At 44.0% G+C, this 23,785-nt stretch overlaps 1 protein-coding gene across 1 annotated transcript in view; it reads left to right on the forward strand.

Annotated features, from left to right (window-relative positions):
- LOC132885517 (NLR family CARD domain-containing protein 3-like) overlaps positions 1-23,785 on the forward strand; it is an 89,654-nt gene that overhangs the window by 59,429 nt on the left and 6,440 nt on the right. The window contains exon 9 of the mRNA XM_060920237.1: positions 16,618-16,794. Within this exon, the coding sequence (XP_060776220.1) occupies positions 16,618-16,794 (177 nt within the window). The remainder of the gene's footprint in view (positions 1-16,617; positions 16,795-23,785) is intronic.

Below are 23,785 nucleotides of genomic sequence, written 5' to 3' on the forward strand. Positions count from 1 at the left end.
TCTTAGGGTCCGAGGCAAGCACAGGTTCTCAAAGATAGTTATCCATGCAGGAGTTAATGATGTACGCCTTCGTCAGTCTGAGGTTACCAAGAGTAACTTTGTAGAAGTGTTTAAACTAGCGAAGGCAATGTCCGATGCTGTAGTATGCTCTGGCCCCATCCCAGTGCGGCGTGGCGATATTGAGGTATTTCACTCACGTGACCAAGTCATGTGACGCTGCCATTTTGGACGGCACGGCTCGAATCAGTTTGAATGCGAGGAAGGCGACAAACGAAAAACATAAAAGAAAAAGGAGCGAGATGCAGAAAACACCTTCACTATCCAGCGACGTAGGGCATTTACAGGGCGAGCAGAGGGAGAGGTATTTGCAAAGATTGAGGTTAGCAGGCTTAGAGAACGACGTTTACCTGCTTCCACCAGGATTGTTCACTGACGTACGGAAGTACACGAAGCCCTCGTCTTTACCTGACTTCGGCCCACATGATCTGTATACCTATGTCGTTAAAAACCCATCGCCATACACAGGTATTGATCTGAAAGCGTATACGAGTTTGGATGCCTACAAATATTTTGTGTCAGGCTGGGTAACATGCCTACATCAGCGGGTCGTCCCTGGAGCCGGTGGTCGCCATCTTATTACAGCTAAGGTTTGTTCACATTTTCATTTACTTTCGGTCCTCAGGATAAACAAAATGTTATTAAATGTCATTGAAATAACTTCTTAGTCTGTTGAGACATGGCCCATTATAAATTTGCTGTTACCAGGCAATGACCAAGAACTGTATTATTAGGGTCGGTGTAGCTGTAGCAGTGTATTAGCAACTAGCTGTTAGCACTAGCTAATGTCAACAACATCGTAGCTGGTATGTTACTGTAGCAATATTTACGTTCAGTCATTTGGATGACTGTTAAAACCTTTCAGTCTCAAGTTTTTCCTTTACTGGATTTACTAGTTTACTGAGCTAGCGCGCTCGGCCAAGCCGGGAGCCATCGCGCGCTCGCCGGCCAAGCCGGGAGCCATCGCGCGCTCTCCGGCCAAGCCGGGAGCCATCGCGCGCTCTCCGGCCAAGCGGGGAGCCATCGCGCGCTCGCCGGCCAAGCCGGGAGCCATCGCGCGCTCGCCGGCCAAGCCGGGAGCCATCGCGCGCTCTCCGGCCAAGCCGGGAGCCATCGCGCGCTCTCCGGCCAAGCCGGGAGCCATCGCGCGCTCGCCGGCCAAGCCGGGAGCCATCGCGCGCTCGCCGGCCAAGCCGGGAGCCATCGCGCGCTCGCCGGCCAAGCCGGGAGCCATCGCGCGCTAGCCGGCCAAGCCGGGAGCCATCGCGCGCTAGCTCAGTAAACTAGTAAATCCAGTAAAGGAAAAACTTGAGACTGAAAGGGTTTAACAGTCATCCAAATGACTGAACGTAAATATTGCTACAGTAACATACCAGCTACTGTTGTTGATATTAGCTAGCTTGCCGTCCAAAATGGTGGACACCGGGGCGTCACGTGACCCTGTGACGTCAGGTGAAATACCTCAATAGCTGACAGCAGGTTATGGTCGTTGAACTACTGGTTGTCCAGGTGGTGCTCTGAAAACAGTGTGGGCTTTATAGATAATTGGGCTAATTTTGGGGGCACTGCTGGCCTGTTAGGGCGGGACAGTATCCATTAGGGCTGCACGATATCAGAAAAATATGCGATATTCGATAACATGACTGAATATCTCGATATCGATATCTATCACGATAATTAAATATATAATGTTTTTCTTACCTCTACTCGCCGTTCTGCCCTGTATCTAGCATTTAAAAAAAAACACCCAATGCATCGCTTCCATTCCAACATTATTTTTTATTGGAAAAACATGGCTACACCTGCAATGGTGTCCATCAATCATCTTTAAATCTCTTAATTTTTGTGAGCGCAGCAGAAAATGTCTTACGTTGAAGTAAACAAAAAACTGAAAACTACATTACATTAACATAAAGCATTCAAAATGGCAATTTCAGCGGCTACCAGGAGATGAAGGTGAGCGACACAGATTCACCATAAACTCAAACACAATCTGTTAACTAGACAGGGACACTCTAACGAGTGCAAACCCCGCCTTTTCCCTATTAAAATACATTGGGCGAAAATTTCGAAGTTCTGCCATGACCTTGACCTTTGACCTCCAAAATTTAATGGTTTCCTTCCTGGGTGATTGGCAACACATGTACAAAATTTGGTCCAAATCGATCCATTGGTTCTTGAGATATCTTGCAGACACACAGACAGACAGACAGACAGACAGATACACACACACACAGACTGACGCAGGTGAAAATAATAACCCCTCCGACAGCGGGGTTAATAACACATTCGGGTGAGAGAGCAGTGGTGTGTGTGTGAGAGAGAGAGAGAGAGAGAGAGCGTGTGTGAGTGAGCGAGCGGTTGTGTGTGTGTGTGAGAGAGAGAGAGAGAGAGAGAAAGAGAGAGTGAGAGCGGTAGTGTGTGTGTGAGAGAGAGAGAAAGAGAGAGGTAGTGTGTGTGTGTGTGTGAGAGAGAGAGAGAGAGAGTGAGAGCGGTAGTGTGTGTGAGAGAGAGAGAGAGAGTGAGAGCGGTAGTGTGTGTGTGTGTGTGTGTGTGTGAGAGAGAGAGAGAGAGAGAGAGGTAGTGTGTGTGAGTGAGCGAGCGGTTGTGTGTGTGTGTGAGAGAGAGAGAGAAAGAGAGAGGTAGTGTGTGTGAGTGAGCGAGCGGTTGTGTGTGTGTGAGAGAGAGAGTGAGAGCGGTAGTGTGTGTGTGTGTGAGAGAGAGAGAGAGAGAGGTAGTGTGTGTGTGTGAGAGAGAGAGAGAAAGAGAGAGGTAGTGTGTGTGTGTGAGAGAGAGAGAGAGAGTGAGAGCGGTAGTGTGTGTGTGAGAGAGAGAGAGAGAGAGAGGTAGTGTGTGTGAGTGAGCGAGCGGTTGTGTGTGTGTGTGAGAGAGAGAGAGAGAGTGAGAGCGGTAGTGTGTGTGTGAGAGAGAGAGAGAGAGAGAGTGAGAGCGGTAGTGTGTGTGAGTGAGCGAGCGGTTGTGTGTGTGTGTGAGAGAGAGAGAGAAAGAGAGAGGTAGTGTGTGTGAGTGAGCGAGCGGTTGTGTGTGTGAGAGAGAGAGAGAGAGAGAGAGAGCGGTAGTGTGTGTGAGCGAGCGGTTGTGTGTGTGTGTGAGAGAGAGAGAGAGAGTGAGAGCGGTAGTGTGTGTGAGAGAGAGAGAGTGAGAGCGGTAGTGTGTGTGAGTGAGCGAGCGGTAGTGTGTGTGTTGTGTGTGAGAGTGAGAGGTAGTGTGTGTGTGTGAGAGAGAGCGCGGTTTTATGTTTTTATGCTTCTGTACAGCAGTGTTTGTCCCAGTGAGCCGCCCCACCACTGTTTTACAGGTACATGTCTTGCAAAGTACCCGAGTTTGCAGTACGTCACCCCTCCTGAATCCAAAGTACTTCCAAATAGCAGACGTGCATTTTTTTTTTTTTTTTTTGGAAACCAGTTCCTCCTCACACAAGTTTGTCTCACCACACTTGCTCCCGCCTTCGCCATCACCACGAGGCTTTTACTTGTTTTGCAATAGGGGGCGGAGTTATCCCGCGGTGCTTGTTGACATTCAAATGTGATTGGACGGCACAGAAAAATGTGCCTTTTATCGAAATTTAAGTAATTTTTCCGGTATGTGTATCGCAAACTATGATATCGCGATATCGATACTTTTTCGATATATTGTGCAGCCCTAGTATCCATCTATTATACCTGGTCATTTATTTATTGAGGAAAATGATCCAAATTACATATGTGAGTGGCAAAAGTATATGAACCTTTGCTTTCAGTATCTGGTGTGACCTCCTTGTGCAGCAACAATTACAACTCAACATTTCCGGTAACTGTTGATCAGTCCTGCACACCGGCTTAGAGGAATTTTAGCCCGTTCCTCCGTACAGAACAGCTTCAACTCTGGGATGTTGGTGGGTTTCCTCACATGAACTGCTCGCTTCAGGTCCTTCCACAACATTTCCATTGGATTAAGGTCAGGACTTTGACTTGGCCATTCCAAAACATCTCATCTCATCTCATTATCTGTAGCCGCTTTATCCTGTTCTACAGGGTCGCAGGCGAGCTGGATCCTATCCCAGCTGACTACAGGCGAAAGGCGGGGTTCACCCTGGACAAGTCACCAGGTCATCACAGGGCTGACACATAGACACAGACAACCATTCACACTCACATTCACACCTACACTCAATTTAGAGTCACCAGTTAACCTAACCTGCGTGTCTTTGGACTGTGGGGGAAACCGGAGCACCCGGAGGAAACCCACGCGGACACGGGGAGAACATGCAAACTCCACACAGAAAGGCCCTCGCCGGCCCCAGGGCTCAAACCCAGGACCTTCTTGCTGTGAGGCGACAGCGCTAACCACTACACCACCGTGCCGCCCCATTCCAAAACATTCACTTTATTCTTCTTTAACCATTCTTTGGTAGAACGACTTGTGTGCTTAGGGTCGTTGTCTTGCTGCATGACCCACCTTCTCTTGAGATTCAGTTCATGGACAGATGTCCTGACATTTTCCTTTAGAATTTGCTGGTATAATTCAGAATTCATTGTTCTATCAATGATGAGAAGCCATCCTGGCCCAGATGCAGCAAAACAGGCCCAAACAATGATACTACCACCACCATGTTTCACAGATGCAATAACATTCTTATGCTGGAATGCAGTGTTTTCCTTTCTCCAAACATAACGCTTCTCATTTAAACAGAAAAGTTCTATTTTGGTCTCATCCCTCCACAAAACATTTTTCTAGTAGTCTTCTGGCTTCTCCATGTGATCTTTAGCAAACTGCAGATGAGCAGCAAAGTTCTTTTTGGAGAGCAGTGGCTTTCTCCTTGCAACCCTGCAATGTACACCATTGTTGTTCAGTGTTCTCCTGATGGTGGACTCATGAACATTAGCCAATGTGAGAGAGGCCTTCAGTTGCTTAGAAGTTACCCTGGGGTCCTTTGTGACCTCGCCAACTATTACACACCTTGCTCTTGGAGTGATCTTTGTTGGTCGGCCACTCCTGGGGAGGGTAACAATGGTCTTGGATTTCCTCCATTTGTACACAATCTGTCTGACTGTGGATTGGTGGAGTCCAAACTCTTTAGAGATGGTTTTGTAACCTTTTCCAGCCTGATCAGCATCAACAATGCTTTTTCTGAGGTCTTCAGAAATCTCCTTTGTTCATGCCATGATACACTTCCACAACCATGTGTTGTGAAGATCAGACTTTGATAGATCCCTGTTCTTTAAATAAAACAGGGTGTCCACTCACACCTGATTGTTATCCCATTGATTGAAAACACCTGATTCTAATTTCACCTTCAAATTAACTGCTAATCCAAGCAGTTCACATACTTTTGCCACTCACAGATATGTAATATTGGATCGTTTTCCTCACTAAATAAATGATCAAGTATAATATTTTTGTCTCATTTGTTTAACTGGGTTCTCTTTATCTACTTTTAGGACTTGTGTGAAAATCTGATGATGTTTTAGGTCATATTTATGCAGAAATATAGAAAATTCTAATGGGTTCACAAACTTTCAAGCACCACTGTACATACACCAGCCTCGTCTAACTGGCAGAGGAGGAGGCATCGCGGTTATTTATAATGATTATCTAGGTGTAACACACAAACCTGGTTATAAATTTAATACATTTGAAGTTCTTCATACTAATATAATGTATGTAGCCTCAAAAAATAAGTCTACCCAGTTAATTCCATTGCTTATTATTTACAGGCCCCCGGGGCCATATTCTGAGTTTCTTTCTGAATTTGCAGATTTTATTTCAGATCTGGTTATTTCCTTATACAAAGCTTTAGTTGTCGGAGATTTTAATATTCACTTCGATAACCCAGAAGACCCTTTGAAAACAGCATTTGTGTCCATTGTAGATTCAGTAGGGGTTAATCACTGTCATAGGACCGACCCATTATGGTGGTCACACTCACTCAATCTAATACTAACATTTGGGTTAAACATAGAAAATATAGTCACACTTCCACAGTCTGAAGTTCTCTCAGATCATTATCTCATCTCATTCAGTATAGAATAGAATGCCTTTATTGTCACTATACACATGTACAATGAGATTAAAGCACCTCCAATAACAGTGCAAACAGCGTGGAGAGAGAAAAAAATGGGGGGGAGGGTATAAGGGGGGTAAGGTGCACAGTCCTGAGGTGTATGTGTTGTGTTACACATTATGGAGTGAGGTATTGCTCATTGCACATTATAAATTATTGCACGAGAGAGTCACATTATAAAATAAAATATTACACATTATGAAGTATTGCAAGGTAAGGTGCACAGACTTGAGGCGTATGTGCTGTGTGTAAGGTGCACAGTCCTGAGGTGAATGTGTTGCGTTTCACATTATGGAGTGAAGTATTGCACATTATAAAAGTATTGCACAGAAAGAGTCACCTTACAGCGGTGCTTGAAAGTTTGTGAACCCTTTAGAATTGTCTATATTTCTGCATAAATATGACCTAAAACGTCATCAGATTTGCACACAAGTCCTAAAAGTAGATAAAGAGAACCCAGTTAAACAAATGAGACAAAAAATATTATACCTGGTCATTTATTTATTGAGGAAAATGATCCAATATTACATATCTGTGAGTGGCAAAAGTATGTGAACCTTTGCTTTCAGTATCTGGTGTGACCCCCTTGTGCAGCAATAACTGCAACTAAACATTTCTGGTAACTGTTGATCAGTCCTGCACACCGGCTTGGAGGAATTTTAGCCCATTCCTCTGTACAGAACAGCTTCAACTTTGGGATGTTGGTGGGTTTCCTCACATGAACTGCTCGCTTCAGGTCCTTCCACAACATTTTGATTGGATTAAGGTTAGGACTTTGACTTGGCCATTCCAAAACATTCACTTTATTCTTCTTTAACCATTCTTTGGTGGAACAACTTGTGTGCTTAAGGTTGTTGTCTTGCTGCATGACCCACCTTCTCTTGAGAGCCAGTTCATGGACAGATGTCCTGACATTTTCTTTTAGAATATACTGGTATAATTCAGAATTCACTGTTCCATCAATGATGGCAAGTCGTCCTGGCCCAGATGCAGCAAAACAGGCACAAACCATGATACTACCACCACCATGTTTCACAGATGGGATAAGGTTCTCATGCTGGAATGCAGTGTTTTCCTTTCTCCAAACATAACGCTTCTCATTTAAACCAAAAAGTTCTGTTTTGGTCTCATCTGTCCACAAAACATTTTTCCAATAGCCTTCTGGCTTGTCCACGTGATCTTTAGCAAACTGCAGATGAGCAGCAATGTTCTTTTTGGAGAGCAGCGGCTTTCTCCTTGCAACCCTGACATGCACACCATTGTTATTCAGTGTTCTCCTGATGGTGGACTCATGAACATTAGCCAATGTGAGAGAGGCCTTCAGTTGCTTAGAAGTTACCCTGGGGTCCTTTGTGACCTTGCCAACTATTACAAGCCTTGCTCTTGAAATGATCTTTGTTGGTCGACCACTCCTGGGGAGGGTATCAATGGTCTTGAATTTCTTCCATTTGTACATAATCTGACTGTGGATTGGTGGAGTCCAAACTCTTTAGAGATGGTTTTGTAACCTTTTCCAGCATGATGAGCATCAACAATGCTTTTTCTGAGGTCCTCAGAAATCTCCTTTGTTCGTGCCATGATACACTTCCATAAACATGTGTTGTGAAGATCAGACTTTGATAAATCCTTGTTCTTTAAATAAAACAAGGTGCCCACTCACACCTGATTGTCATCCCATTGATTGAGAACACCTGACTCTAATTTCACCTTCAAATTAACTGCTAATCCTAGAGTTTCACATACTTTTGCCACTCACAGATATATAATATTGGAACATTTTCCTCAATAAATAAATGACCAAGTATAATATTTTTGTCTCATTTGTTTAACTGGGTTCTCTTTATCTACTTTTAGGAATTGTGTGAAAATCTGATGATGTTTTAGGTCATATTTATGCAGAAATATAGAAAATTCTAATGGGTTCACAAACTTTCAAGCACCACTGTATAAAGTACTGCACATTATAAAATTATTGCATGAAGAGAGTCACATAGTAAAATAAATAAAGTCAGAGCATATCCAAGTTCAGGGTGGTTATGGCTTTTGGAAAGAAGCTGTTTTTGAATCGATTTGTCTTTGTCCTGATGCACCTGTAGCGCCTCCCTGAGGGTAACAGGTCGAACAGATCAAAGCCAGGGTGGGAGCTGTCCTTGATAAATATTCTTAGCTCTTCTAAGGCAGCGGGAGGTGTAAATGTCCATCAGGGAGGGGAGAGGGCAGCCAATGATCTTCTGTGCTGCCTTAACTACCCTCTGGAGCCTCTCCCTGTCTACAGCAATGCAGCTGCCATTTCATACTGTAATACAGTATGTCAGCAGGCTCTCGATGGATGAGCGGTAGAAGGTCAGCAGCAGGTTGGGGTTTAGGTTGTACTTCCTGAGGACTCTCAGGAAGTGTAGCCACTGCTGAGCCTTCTTAATGACTGCTGTAATGTTTACTGACCAGGAGATGAGGACGCCGAGAAACCGGAAGGTGTGGACCCTCTCCACATACACGCTGTTGATGTAGAGGGGGGCTAGGTCAGTGCTGTGCTTCCTGAAGTCAACAATGAGCTCTTTGGTTTTCTTGGTGTTCAGAGCGAGGTTATTTTCTGAACACCAGGCTGCCAACTTCAGGACCTCCTCTCTGTAGGCTGCCTCGTCTCCCTTTGAGATGAGTCTGACCACTGTGGTGTTGTCAGCAAACTTGACGATAAGGTTGTTGTTGTTGTGGGTTGGACTACAGTTGTGGGTGTAGAGGCAGTACAGGAGGGGGCTCAGCACACAGCCCTGTGGAGAGCCGGTGCTCAATATGTGGGTGGAGGAGAAGTGGGGGCTAAGTCTCACAGTCTGGGGCCAGTTGGTAAGAGAGTCCTTTATCCAGGCACATGTGAGAGGGGGGAGGTCGAGCGTGTCCAGTTTACTGATAAGGATGTCCAGGATTATTGTGTTGAAAGCAGAACTGTAATCCACAAAGAGTGTGCGGACGTAGCTCTGCTGCTGCTCCAGGTGGTTCAGTGCAGAGTGGAGAGCTACAGCGATGTCATCCTCTGTGGATCTGTTCACGCGATATGCGAACTGGTAGGGGTCAAAGTCTGGGGGGAGGTGGTCCTTGATGTGCTGAAGAACTAGTCTCTCGAAGCACTTCATGATTACCGGAGTGATATGTCTGAGTAATATATGCACCTCACCATGCTACTGTATTAAACATACACAGTCACGTCAACTACTGCACACAGCTTTATAAATGATCTCCCAGAGTTATCAACTTTGACTGGGTCTTTGTCGGCCCCTGCAGAATTTGATCAGGCAACAGAATGCTTAGAGTCAACGTTCCGCTATACTTTAGATAAATGTAGCTCCTCTTAAATGGAAAATGATCAGAGAGAAAATAAATTAGCACCCTGGTATAACGATGACACTCGCACTTTAAAACGGACCACTCGAAAATTGGAACATAAATGGCGTCAAACAAACTTAGTAGCATTAAAATTAGTGTGGAAGGAGAGCTTCCTGATGTATAGAAAAGCTCTTAGTGCTGCTAGATCAACATATCTCTCCTCCCTAATAGAAGATAAAAATAATCTTAGATTTGTATTTAATACTGTAGCAAAATTAACCAGGAATAAGTCCACTATAGACACATGCACACTTGCGATATGTAGTAGCAACAACTTCATGATTTTTTTAAAATGACAAAATTGAAAATATCCGACAAAAAAATTCAAACTACTAATTTAAGGCCAGACAATTTAAGTGACACTGTAGTTAAAAATATAACTGTGTAGCAGCCCTTGGATCCCAAAGAGAGTCTCGACAGATGCTTAAGGTTTCTTTTATTTTAGTTCGTAATAGCATCAACTTTAATCCATTTCATCTTAGCCTTATAGCACCGTGAAAACTGTATCAAGACATACAAACAATAAACATCTTAGCATCTAGTTTCCATGAGTACGAACTTCTCATTATGTAAAAGCAACAATCATATGCACAACCACATTTTATACATACATAGATATGACTTACAAACCATGACTGAATAAAGAAACATACATACCTCGTTGCGCTCAACAAGGAATGCAAAGAAAAATGTATGATACGATAATCATCTGTCGTTAAAACAGGCGCCAAAATGAGCTTTTATTGTGTAAATAAAATACAAAAAACTTGGAGATAAAACTCATGCGGCTTAGGCCCAAACGAAGCAGCTTCCAATCACTCCCATCTGCAGGCTACCTTTACAAAGATTTGCCCCTTGTACAAACTATGGTGTTACTCACAGGACAAAATTCAATACCATGAGCACACACAATATTCAATCACAAATTCACACACAAATCAGATCAAAACACATACAAAAATAGAAATATTTATGAATAAATTAGAGAATAAATTAGACATATTTATAGTTAGTTTTAACTACATATTTATGTTGTTTTTCCAAGGCAAAATGACAAAACACATACAAGGACAATGGTGGTCCTTTACAAACTGTATCAGATCAGCAATTAGAATGTTTTACTCCCCTTAGAGAAATTGAATTACCTTCATTAATCTCCACATCAAAATCCTCAACTTCTGTACTACATTTCTCACCTACATAACTATTCAAACAGATAATACAGTGGTGCTTGAAAGTTTGTGAACCCTTTAGAATTTTCTATATTTCTGCAAAAATATGACCAAAAACATCATCAGATTTTCACACAAGTCCTAAAAGTAGATAAAGACCATCAAGTTAAGCAAATGAGACAAAAATATTATACTTGGTCATCCATTTATTGAGGAAAATGATCCAATGTTACATATCTGTGAGTGGCAAAAGTATGTGAAACTTTGCTTTCAGTATCTGGTGTGATCCCCTTGTGCAGCAATAACTGCAACTAAACGTTTCCAGTAACTGTTGATCAGTCCTGCACACCGGCTTGGAGGAATTTTAGTCCATTTCTCCGTACAGAACAGCTTCAGCTCTGGGATGTTGGTGGGTTTCCTCACATGAACTGCTTGCTTCAGGTCCTTCCACAACATTTCGATTGGATTAAGGTCAGGACTTTGATTTGGCCATTCCAAAACATTAACTTTATTCTTCTTTAACCATTCTTTGGTAGAACGACTTGTGTGCTTAGGGTCGTTGTCTTGCTGCATGACCCACCTTCTCTTGAGATTCAGTTCACGGACAGATGTCCTGACATTTTCCTTTAGCATTCGTTGGTATAACTCAAAATTCATTGTTCCATCAATGATGGCAAGCTGTCCTGACCCAGATGCAGCAAAACAGGCCAAAACCATGATATTACAACCACCATGTTTCACAGATGGGATAAGGTTCTTATGCTGGAATGCAGCGTTTTCCTTTCACCAAACATAACACTTCTAATTTAAACCAAAAAGTTCTATTTTGGTCTCATCCGTCCACAAAACATTTTTCCAATAGCCTTCTGACTTGTCCATGTGATCTTTAGCAAACTGTAGACGAGCAGCAATGTTCTTTTTGGAGAGCAGTGGCTTTCTCCTTGCAACCCTGCCATGCACACCATTGTTGTTCAGTGTTCTCCTGATGGTGGACTCATGAACATTAATATTAGTCAATGTGAGAGAGGCCTTCAGTTGCTTAGAAGTTACCCTGGGGTCCTTTGTGACCTCGCCGACTATTACATGCCTTGCTCTTGGAGTGATCTTTGTTGGTCGACCACTCCTGGGGAGGGTAACAATGGTCTTGAATTTCCTCCATTTGTACAAAATCTGTCTGACTGTGGATTGGTGGAGTCCAAACTCTTTAGAGATGGTTTTATAACCTTTTCCAGCCAGATGAGCATCAACAACGCTTTTTCTAAGGTCCTCAGAAATCTCCTTTGTTTGTGTCATGATACACTTCCACAAACATGTGCTGTGAAGATCAGACTTTGACAGATCCCTGTTCTTTAAATAAAACAGGGTGCCCACTCACACCTGATTGTCATCCCATTGATTGAAAACACCTGACTCAAATTTCACCTTCAAATTAACTGCTAATCCTAGAGGTTCAAATACTTTTGCCACTCACAGATATGTAATAGTGGATCATTTTCCTCAATAAATAAATGAGCAAGTATAATATTTTTGTCTCATTTGTTTAACTGGGTTCTCTTTGTCTACTTTTAGGACTTGTGTGAAAATCTGATGATGTTTTAGGTCATATTTATGCAGAAATACAGAAAATTCTAAAAGGTTCACAAACTTTCAGGCACCACTGTACATGAAGTAATTGAACTGCTTCTAAAAATAATAAGTTCTTCTCTTAAGATCACCTATGTACCCAAATCCTTTCAACTAGCAGTTATCAACCCTCTGATTAAAAAAAAACTGACCTTGATCCCTGTCAGCTGTCCAATTACCGGCCAATATGAAACCTCCCCTTTATCTCCAAGATCCTTGCACAGCAGTTATGCTCATATTTACATAGGAATAACATCCATGAAATGTATCAGTCAGGATTTAGACCTCATCATAGCACAGAGACAGCTCTGGTTAAAGTAGTAAACGACCTACTGTTGGCGTCTGATCAGAGCTGTGTCTCGCTGCTTGTGTTGCTTGACCTTAGTGCAGCATTTGATACCATTGATCATTCCATTCTTCTGGATAGACTAGAAAATGTTGTGGGAGTTAAGGGAATGGCCCTCTCCTGGCTCAGCTCTTATTTAACTGATCACTATCAGTATGTTGATGTAAATGGTGATTTTTCTAGACATACTGAGGTAAAGTTTGGTGTTCCACAAGGTTCTGTCTTAGGTCCACTGCTTTTTTCTTTATACAGTGGTGCTTGAAAGTTTGTGAACCCTTTAGATTTTTATACATTTCTGCATAAATATGATCTAAAACATCATCAGATTTTCACACAAGTCCTAAAAGTAGATAAAGAGAACCCAGTTAAACAAATGAGACAAAAATATTATACTTGGTCATTTATTTATTGAGGAAAATGATCCAATATTACATATCTGTGAGTGGCAAAAGTATGTGAACCTCTAGGATTAGCAGTTAATTTGAAGGTGAAATTAGAGTCAGGTGTTTTCAATCAATGGGATGACAATCAGGTGTGAGTGGGCACCCTGTTTTATTTAAAGAACAGGGATCTATCAAAGTCTGATCTTCACAACACATGTTTGTGGAAGTGTATCATGGCATGAACAAAGAAGATTTCTGAGGACCTTAGAAAAAGCGTTGTTGATGCTCATCAGGCTGGAAAAGGTTACTAAACCATCTCTAAAGAGTTTGGACTCCACCAATCCACAGTCAGACAGATTATGTACAAATGGGGGAAATTCAAGACCATTGTTACCCTCCCCAGGAGTTGCCGACCAACAAAGATCACTCCAAGAGCAAGGTGTGTAATAGTCAGTGAGGTCACAAAGGACCCCAGGGTAACTTTTAAGCAACTGAGGGCCTCTCTTACATTGGCTAATGTTAATGTTCATGAGTCCACCATCAGGAGAACACTGAACAACAATGGTGTGCATGGCAAGGTTGCAACGCGAAAGCCACTGCTCTCCAAAAAGAACATTGCTGCTCGTCTGCAGTTTGCTAAAGATCATGGGGACAAGCCAGAAGGCTATTGGAAAAATGTTTTGTGGATAGATGAGACCAAAATAGAACTTTTTGGTTTTAATGAGAAGCATTATGTTTGGTGAAAGGAAAACACTGCATTCCAGCATAAGAACCTTATCCCATCTGTGAAACATGGTGGTGGTAGTATCATGGTTTGGGCCTGTTTTGCTGCATCTGGGCCAGGATGGCTTGCCATCATTGATGGAACAATGAATTCTGAATTATACCAGTGAATTCTGAAGGAAAATGTCAGGACATCTGTCCATGAACTGAATCTCAGGAGAAGGTGGGTCATGCAGCAAGACAACGACCCTAAGCACACAAGTCGTTCTACCAAAGAATGGTTAAAGAAGAATAAAGTTAATGTTTTGGAATGGCCAAGTCAAAGTCCTGACCTTAATCCAATCGAAATGTTGTGGAAGGACCTGAAGCGAGCAGTTCATGTGAGGAAACCCACCAACATCCCAGAGTTGAAGCTGTTCTGTACGGAGGAATGGGCTAAAATTCCTCCAAGCCGGTGTGCAGGACTGATCAACAGTTACCGGACACGTTTAGTTTCAGTTATTGCTGCACAAGGGGATCACACCAGATACTGAAAGCAAAGGTTCACATACTTTTGCCACTCACAGATATGTAATATTGGATCATTTTCCTCAATAAATAAATGAGCAAGTATAATATTTCTGTCTCTTTTGTTTAATTGGGTTCCCTTTATCTACTTTTAGGACTTGTGTGAAAATCTGATGATGTTTTAGGTCATATTTATGCAGAAATATAGAAAATTGTAAAGGGTTCACAAATTTTCAAGCACCACTGTATATGTTACCTCTGGGTGATATTATTCATAAACATTGTATTAATTTCCACTGTTATGCTGATGACACACAGTTGTATGTTTCTGCAAAACCAGATGAGAGACACCAGCTTAATAGAACTGAGGAATGTGTAAAGGACATTAGACACTGGATGCTTATTAACTTCCTTTTGCTTTACTCTGACAAGACAGAAGTATTTGTACTCAGACCACATGCATTTCTGATTACACAGTAACTCTGGATGGCCTTTCTGTTTCTTCACTTGCAGCAGTAAAAGGCTTTGGGTGATTATTGACTCCAGTCTTTCATTTGAAACTTCAGATAGCTTTCTTTTATCTCAGAATTATTGCTAAGATAAGAAATTTAATGTCACTACACGACACAGAAAAACTAGTCCATGCTTTTGTTACCTCCAGGTTGGATTATTGTAATGCCTTACTGTCTGGATGTTCCAGTTGGAGCATAAACAAGCTCCAGTTAGTTCAAAATGCAGCAGCAAGGGTCCTTACTAGAACTAGAAAATATGACCCCATCACCCCTGTCTTATCCACACTGCATTGGCTCCCAATCAAATTTCGTATTGATTATAAAATACTACTATTGACCTTTAATGAACTGAATGGTCTCGCACCACAATACCTAAGTGAACTTCTGGTCCTTTATGACCCGCCACACCTACTTAGATCAAAAGGTGCAGGCTATCTGCTGGTACCTCATATAGTGAAGGCTACATCAGGGGGCAGAGCCTTTTCTTACAAAGCCCCACAGTTATGGAACAGCCTTCCAAGTAGTGTTTGGGAGTCTGACACAGTCTCAGTGTTTAAGTCTAGACTGAAAACATATCTGTTTAGTCAAACCTTTTGTTAATGGTGTTTATGAGGTAAAGGAGTAGATCTGGAGGATCCTCAGAATGTTTTGGTAAACTGCGATGTATGGATGCTGTCAGTCCCCACTCGCTTGCTCACTCGAGTTTGTTGACGGTGTAGTGGCTGGCTGCTTTATGTCCTGGGGTGCCCTCATGCCTGTGTTACCTTCTGGCTCTCCCCTTTTAGTTATGCTGTCATAGTTAGTTTTGTCAGAGTCCCTGCTTGCACTCGGCGCAAAATGTATACTGTTTCTACTTATTCAGGTGACATTGGGCATACCTAACAACCTGTTTTCTCTCTGTTTCTCCCCCCTCCCCATCTGTCCTTCTGAGTTACATGTCAATCCTGAGATTGAGATGCTGACGTCTTCTGCTCCTCGAACCTGCCTGATCCATCCTAATGCCCTACGTCTGGTTGGAGTCTCATCGCATCGCTCCTGTGGAGGACGGCCCCATAATGGACAGTTGAAAGTCACACTTGGAAGATGCTCTGGACACTTATAGTAATGCTTTTATGACTGAGGACTACAGTTGACTTGCTAACTTTTGGTCTGCAGTTGTTATAAACAGTTTTGCACTCAAGTTTCCATCAATGAAGAGTTATAACATCAACAAAACAGACTTCATGTTAAAACTGTTAATGTTATAGTCATGTTGTCTGTTATCACCCAAATGAGGATGGGTTCCCTTTTGAGTCTGGTTCCTCTTGAGGTTTCTTCCTCATGTCGTCTGAGAGAGTTTTTCCTTGCCACCATCGCCACAGCCTTGTTCATTGGGGATATGTTAGGGATAAAATTAGCTCATGTTTTAAGTCATTCAAATTCTGTAAAGCTGCATTGCAACAATGTCTATTGTTAAAAGCACTATTGAAATAAACTTGACTTGACTTGACTACAGCCAGCATTTGAAACTCAGATTCAGGAGGAACAATGAGAGAAGGTTCTTCTCAGAACAGTGGAATACTGAACAAGCTCTTTTCTCTTGCATAGCTTTTTGAGGAGTCATAGGAGTGTGCCAATCCATTCTCCATATGTTTCCGGTACTTTGAGAAAGCGTACAGTTGTGCATTTTACACTTGTTGTTTTGAGGTACTGCAGGGGTCCAGGTAATCTGGGTTGCTATATCCAGTTTCTATATGACCACAGTAATAGATATGCCCACATTCTTGCCATTAAAAAGTCAGTGTTGGTTCTTCATTTTTTGTATTTTCTGCTGCCTGTGCCTTGAGGTTTTTCTTTTTTCCTTTTCCTGCAGGCTGCAACACTGTGGCATTACAGATAGAGGTTATATTGCTCTGGCTTCAGCTGTGAGGTCAAACCCCCAGTCAAACCTCCGAGAGTTAAATCTGAACCGCAATGAACCTGGAGACAGAGGAGTGAAGATGCTGTCTGATCTCCTGAAAGATGAAAATTGCAAATTCAAGACACTATAGTGAGTTACAGTTTTACTGTATCTTTAAACACACATACAGTACCAGTCAAAGGTTTTAACACACCTATTAATTAATAGGTTTTTCTTTTATTTTTATGAATTAAAAGTCACTTCATATATTAAAGTAATGATAGATGTCATTTCTCTTTACTTAGTTGTTTGGTTCTTGGCATAATATGGATTACTACAGTTGTGGAATAGGACTATTTACTATATTTTTATTATTTTCTATTTACTGTTTGATCTCAAATGCATTAAGAAGGTAAGAAATTCCACTAATTACCTTTTGAGGAGGCACATCTGTTAACTGAAAAGCATTCCAGGTAACTACCTCATGAAGCTGGTTAACATAATGCCAATAGTGTGCAAAGCGTCAGCAAGGGAAACACTGGATACACTGAAGAATCTAAAATATCATACATGTTTTTTAATACTTTTTTTGTTTTCCACATAATTCTATATGTTCCAGATGTTATTTCATATTTTCAATGTCTTCAGTATTGTTCTATAATGTAGAAAATGGATAAAATACAGAAACACCTATGAATGAGTAGGGATGTACAAATTTTGCCTGGTACTTTACAAACATAGTTATCCCACTCGTAAGAACATTTGCCATTGTGTGACACTTAATCTTGTTCAGCCACAACAATTTTAGAATGGTGTTAACAGAGATGTCCACAAGCATCAGCAACCAGAGGTTTTCTCTGCCTACACAGATGGTCTGTGCCAGCTACTTGAACCCAGAAAAAATAAAAACTTGTCTTTCAATGTTCAAACGATTTATATAATCCCTGCTGCCCCTAATTTGCTGCAAATCCAATTATTTCACCATGAAATTGTCTTTGATTCCAGTCTAGCATGACCGGAAGCAACGCTATATTTGTTGATCGATTCTTACGCTCTGATTGGCTGAGCCGGACCATGTGACCATGCCATTGTGTATGTCGTTATGCTACACCATGTAGTTATGTTACAGAGCCAGGCAGCATATTACAGAGGGTAACTGAGAAAGCCAAGCACACACACATCTGGAGGGAATTTTCATACATATTTTGCAAGTATTTTACAGGGAAATGGTTAATAATTTATTCACCGAGAGTGCACTAGAAGCCAGCAGAAGGCATGTAAATTTCAAAGTTTTCTGGGGGGCATGCCCCCAGATCCTCCTAGCATTAGCATGCCTTTGGCTTCATTGCCACAAATTCCAGAGCCACCTACTACTTTTTTAGCTGGCTGCTTCAGATTTTCTGGAGAACCTTGATATGTATAAATATTGATGCATATATCATTGTTCCTAGAATAGACAAATTAGTGGCTCAGGCACCTACAGTAAGAATGCATGTTTGACTATTTGTATTTTACTCATAATTTCTCAGTGGCAGACTCTGTAGATGAGCAGCCACCAGCATTTTCTTCTCTTTGTTCAACAATCAGAGAAAGAAAAAGCCCTATCTGTACTGACTCAGACAGTTAGGTCTTGGCCTGCCTACATCTGCTGTTCCAGAGGATGCATGGAGCTTAGTGTGCTGCTCAAGCATGACAAGTGGACGGAAACCTTGCACATGACAAACAAAGAAACTTGAAAACAAAAGACACCAATTCTTCGACTTGCTAGCTGGAATGTGTGCACTATGTGTACAGGCCCCTCTGATGACCTCTGTGAGGTGGACAACACTAGGAGGGTGTCCATTATTGACTGGGAACTCACTAGATTTAACATTAGCATAGCTGCCCTCCAAAAGACCAGACTTGCCTCCAGTGGTTCCCTCAGAGAGGAGGGACTACACCTCCTTCGAGGAGCCCCACCAGCATTGAGTTGGCTTCACTGTCAGAAACACCCTTTTGGATGTGATGGAGCCTCCCTTGGGGGACACCGAGCGCCTTCTGTTCATGTGTTTCAACACTGCAATGGGCCCTGTCAATATTCTCAGCATCTACACTCCCACCCTCAACTCCTCAACACCTCCTTCGAGGAGCCCCACCAGCATGGAGTTGGCTTCACTGTCAGAAACACCCTTCTGGATGTGATGGAGCCTCCCTTGGGGGACACCAAGCGCCTTCTGTTCATGTGTTTCAACACTGCAATGGGCCCTGTCAATATTCTCAGCATCTACACTCCCACCCTCAACTCCTCAGAGGACACAAAGAGCCAGTTCTATGGACAGCTTGATGAACTGATCAAGGGTTATCCAAAAGATGAGCCCCTTTTCCTTTTAGGCAATTTCAATGCTAGAGTTGGCACAAATTATGAGTCATGGCCCATATGTTTCAGACACCATGGCACTGGAAAGATGAATGTGAACAGACAGAGACTGTTGGAATTGTGCTTATATCACAACCTTTGCATTACAAACTCCTTATTTGGGTGTAAACCACAACACAAAGTGTCATGGAAGCACCCCAGGTCTCACCACTGGCACCAACTTGACATGATCATCACTAGGCGATCCACCCTTAACAGCGTTCTCATTGGCATCAAGAAGGCTTCTGGACCTACTGCGAAACGGATCACCCCCCCTGAGATCTCTGATAGGGGAGAAGATCACTGACCGCAAGGAGCAGATGGCCAGATGGGTCAAGCATTATTCTGAAGTTTATTATCATGAGACAACAGTCTCTAACACTGCCCTCAACAGCATAGAGGACCTGCCTATCATGGAGGAGCTTGATGAAGTGCCTTCCATGGAAGAGCATAGAGGCAACACCATTGACTCCCTCCCAACTGACAAAGCACCAGGCAGTGACAATATCCCACCTGAAGCCATCAAGCATGGGAAACGCCTTACTTCAGCCACTGTACAAGCTTCTCTGTCTCTGCTGGGAAGAAGGGGCAGTCCCTTAAGATATGCATGATGCTACCATTGTAACAGTCTACAAAACAATGGCGACTGCAGTGATTGCAACAACTACAAGGGGATCTCCCTCCTAAGTATTGTTGGCAAAGTGTACGCTCGAATCCTCCTCAACAGATTACACCTGCTTGCAGACCATGTGTACCTGGAATCCCAATATCTGTGAAGATACTCAGTCATCCAGGTACATAGTAATCTGTGGTTGGTAGAAGAGAGCAACTGGACTTGCTTGAAAAATCTTGAAGACGTTTTGCCTCTTATCTGAAAGGCATCCTCAGTTCTGTCTGACTAATAGGGAGTATCAAGTATTTATCCTCTCATGGATCATCATAGAATCTGAATCAGAATGCTGATGGCTGCATTGTAGGTGGCCGATAAAAGATGTCTTAGACACCCACCCCTGTTCAGTGATGGTCGCTCCAGGCCAACAAAAATGAATGATCCTCTCTGGCTAAGATGTCTGCCAGTTTTCTGGAAGTCCTCTCATACTCCCGCACCACTTCACTGGAATCCCAATGCGGTTTCAGAGCTGGCAGATCAACAAGAGACATGATCTTCTCTTTGCACCAACTCCAGGAAAAGTGTAGGGAGCAAGGCCAACCACTCTGCATGATGTTTATAGACCTTACCAAGGCCTTTGACCTGGTTAGCAGGCAGGGACTTTTTGTACTCCTCAGAAAGATTGGCTTCCCCCCAAAACTCTGCAGAATGCTGGTTTCATTCAATACAGACATGAAGGGAACAGTCCTTTGTGACGGATCCTTCTCAGACTCCTTTCCCATCAACAATGGAGTGAAACAGGGCTGCATGTTGGCACCGACTTTGTTTTGGAATCTTCTTTTCTCTGCTTCTGTCCTATGCCTTTGACTCATCCACCAATGGTTTCTACCTACACACTAGGTCTGACAAACTGTACAACCTGGCACATCTGCGTTCAAAGACTAAGGTGAGGATAATACTCCTCAAAGAGATGCTCTTTGCAGACGATGCTGCACTTGCAGCCCACACAGAGGAGGCCCTTCAGAGACTGAGTGACCACTTCACTGATGCATGCACCCAGTTTGGGCTCACCATCAGCCTGACGAAGACCTGCATCTGCATACAAGGTGCAAGTATGGTCCCCTCCATTAAAATGAACAATGTTACCTTGGAAGTTGTGGACAAATTCATCTATTTAGGGTCAACAGTCAGCAACACCCTCTCGCTCAACACTGAGCTTGACAAACAACTTGGGAAGTCGAACACCACCATGGCAAAACTGACCACAAGGTTGTGGGAAAACAAAGCCCTGACAGAGCACACCAAAATTCAAGTCTACCAGGCCTGTGTCCTCAGCATCTTACTGTACAGAAGTGAGACCTGTAGCACATACAAGTGCCAACAACATTGGCTCAATGCCTTTCACATGCGATGCCTCAGGCTGATTCTTGGTATTAGCTGGCAGGACCATATACCAAACAGTGTCATCCTGCAATGTGCCAAAATCCCAAGTATGTGCTCCCTGCTCTGCCAAAGATGCCTCCTATGGGTGGGACATGTCCGACGTATTATTATATATATATGAATGAGACGATGGTATAGTGTGACAAGTTGGAAGAGCACCTTCTAGAGTGGCTATACAGACCCACTCTAGAATGACTGTCTGCAGACAAAAGTAGATGGTTCTCTGATAGAAGCTGTTCTTGCATTCTTCCTGGTTCTCTTCTCAGTGAGCTGGATGTTTCTGTGGTTCTCTAACCTCTGCACTCCATCTCTGACTAGAGCTCTCCATTTGTCACAACTGTTTGTGATGTATTCCCAGTTGATAGTGTTGAAGTTGGTTAACCACATGTCCCTTTTGCAGACATCTTTGTATTGGAGATTTGGACACCCAACTGAGCAAGATCCTGCGCACAACTCCCCATCAAGCATGTCCCTTGGAATTTGACCTGGCTCCATCCATTGAACATAACCAAGCCACCTGAAGTGTCTGTACATCTGAGACATCAGAAATGGAGGCTGTTGAGTCACTTCTCTTGTTTGGCATACGTTATCCAAGTCTCACTGCCATATACAGTAGAAGTGTGCTGAGTACACAAGCTTGGTAGATGCATAGCTTGTTTTTCTCGGTCAGGCAGCTCATCTCGTCTCGTCTCGTCTTCTTCCGCTTTATCCGGGACCGGGTCGCAGAGGCAGCAGTCTAAGCATGGAAGCCCAAACTTCCCTCTCCCCAGACACCTCGGTCAGCTCCTCGGGAAGAACACCGAGGCGTTCCCAGGCCAGCCGAGAGACATAGCCCCTCCAGCGTGTCCTGGGTCTTCCCCGGGGCCTCCTCCCGGGGGGACATGCCTGGAACACCTCCCCAGGGAGGCGTCCAGGAGGCATCCGAAAAAGATGCCCAAGCCACCTCAGCTGGTTCCTCTCGATGTGGAGGAGCAGCGGCTCTACTCCGAGCTCCTCCCGAGTGACTGTGCTTCTCACCCTATCTCTAAGGGAGCGCCCAGCCACCCTGCGAAGGAAACTCATTTCGGCCGCTTGTATCCGCGATCTTGTTCTTTCGGTCATTACCCAAAGCTCATGACCATAGGTGAGAGTCAGAACATAGATTGACCGGTAAATTGAGAGCTTCACCTTTTGGCTCAGCTCCTTCTTCACCACGACGGACCGGTAAAGCAACCGCATCACTGTGGAGGCTCCACCGATCCGCCTGTCGATCTCACGCTCCATCCTTCCCTCACTTGTGAACAAGATCCTGAGATACTTAAACTCTTCCACTTGAGGCAGGACTTCTCCACCAACCTGGAGAGGGCAAGCCACCCTTTTCCGGTCGAGAACCATGGCCTCGGACTTGGAGGTGCTGATTCTCATCCCAGCCGCTTCACACTCGACTGCAAACCACCCAAGTGCATGCTGGAGGTCCTGGCTTGAAGAAGCCAACAGGACAACATCATCCGCAAAAAGCAGAGATGAAATCCTGTGGTTCCCAAACAGGATTCCTTCCGGCCCCTGGCTGCGCCTAGAAATTCTGTCCATAAAAATTATGAACAGAACCGGTGACAAAGGGCAGCCCTGCCGGAGTCCAACATGCACTGGGAACAGGTCTGACTTACTGCCAGCAATGCGAACCAGACTCCTGCTCCGTTCGTACAGGGACCGGACAGCCCTTAGCAAAGAGCCCCGAACCCCATCCTTCCGAAGCACCCCCCACAGAATACCATGAGGGACATGGTCGAATGCCTTCTCCAGATCCACAAAGCACATGTGGACTGGTTGGGCAAACTCCCATGAACCCTCAAGCACCCTATGAAGGGTATAGAGCTGGTCCAGTGTTCCGCGACCAGGATGAAAACCGCATTGTTCCTCCTGGAGCCGAGGTTCGACTATTGGTCGAATTCTCCTCTCCAGTACCCTAGAGTAAACTTTCCCCGGGAGGCTGAGAAGTGTGATTCCCCTATAATTGGAGCACACTCTCCGGTCCCCTTTCTTAAAAAGAGGGACCACCACCCCAGTCTGCCACTCCAGAGGCACTGTCCCCGACTGCCACGCGATTTTGCAGAGGCATGTCAACCAAGACAGCCCCACAACATCCAGAGACTTGAGATACTCAGGGCGGATCTCATCCACCCCCGGTGCCTTGCCACCGAGGAGCTTGCAAACCACCTCAGTGACTTCAGCTTGGGTAATGGACATGTCCACCTCTGAGTCATCAGCCTCAGTCTCCTCAATGGAAGACATGATGGTGGGATTGAGGAGATCCTCAAAGTATTCCTTCCACCGCCCGACAATGTCCCCAGTCGAGGTCAACAGCTCCCCACCCGCACTGTAAACAGTGTTGGCAGAGTACTGCTTCCCCCTCCTGAGGCGCCGGATGGTTTGCCAGAATTTCTTCGAGGCCGACCGATAGTCCTTTTCCATGGCCTCCCCGAACTCCTCCCAGTTCCGAGTTTTTGCCTCCGCAACTGCCCGAGCTGCAGCACGCCTGGCCTGCCGATACCCGTCAGCTGCCTCAGGGGTCCCAGAGGTCAACATGGCCCGATAGGACTCCTTCTTCAGCTTCACAGCATCCCTTACTTCCGGTGTCCACCACCGGGTTCGGGGATTGCCGCCACGACAGGCACCAGAGACCTTGCGGCCACAGCTCCGAACAGCTGCGTCCA

This window comes from Neoarius graeffei, chromosome 4, assembly GCF_027579695.1.
Source record: "Neoarius graeffei isolate fNeoGra1 chromosome 4, fNeoGra1.pri, whole genome shotgun sequence".
Classification (NCBI taxonomy): Eukaryota; Metazoa; Chordata; class Actinopteri; order Siluriformes; family Ariidae; genus Neoarius; species Neoarius graeffei.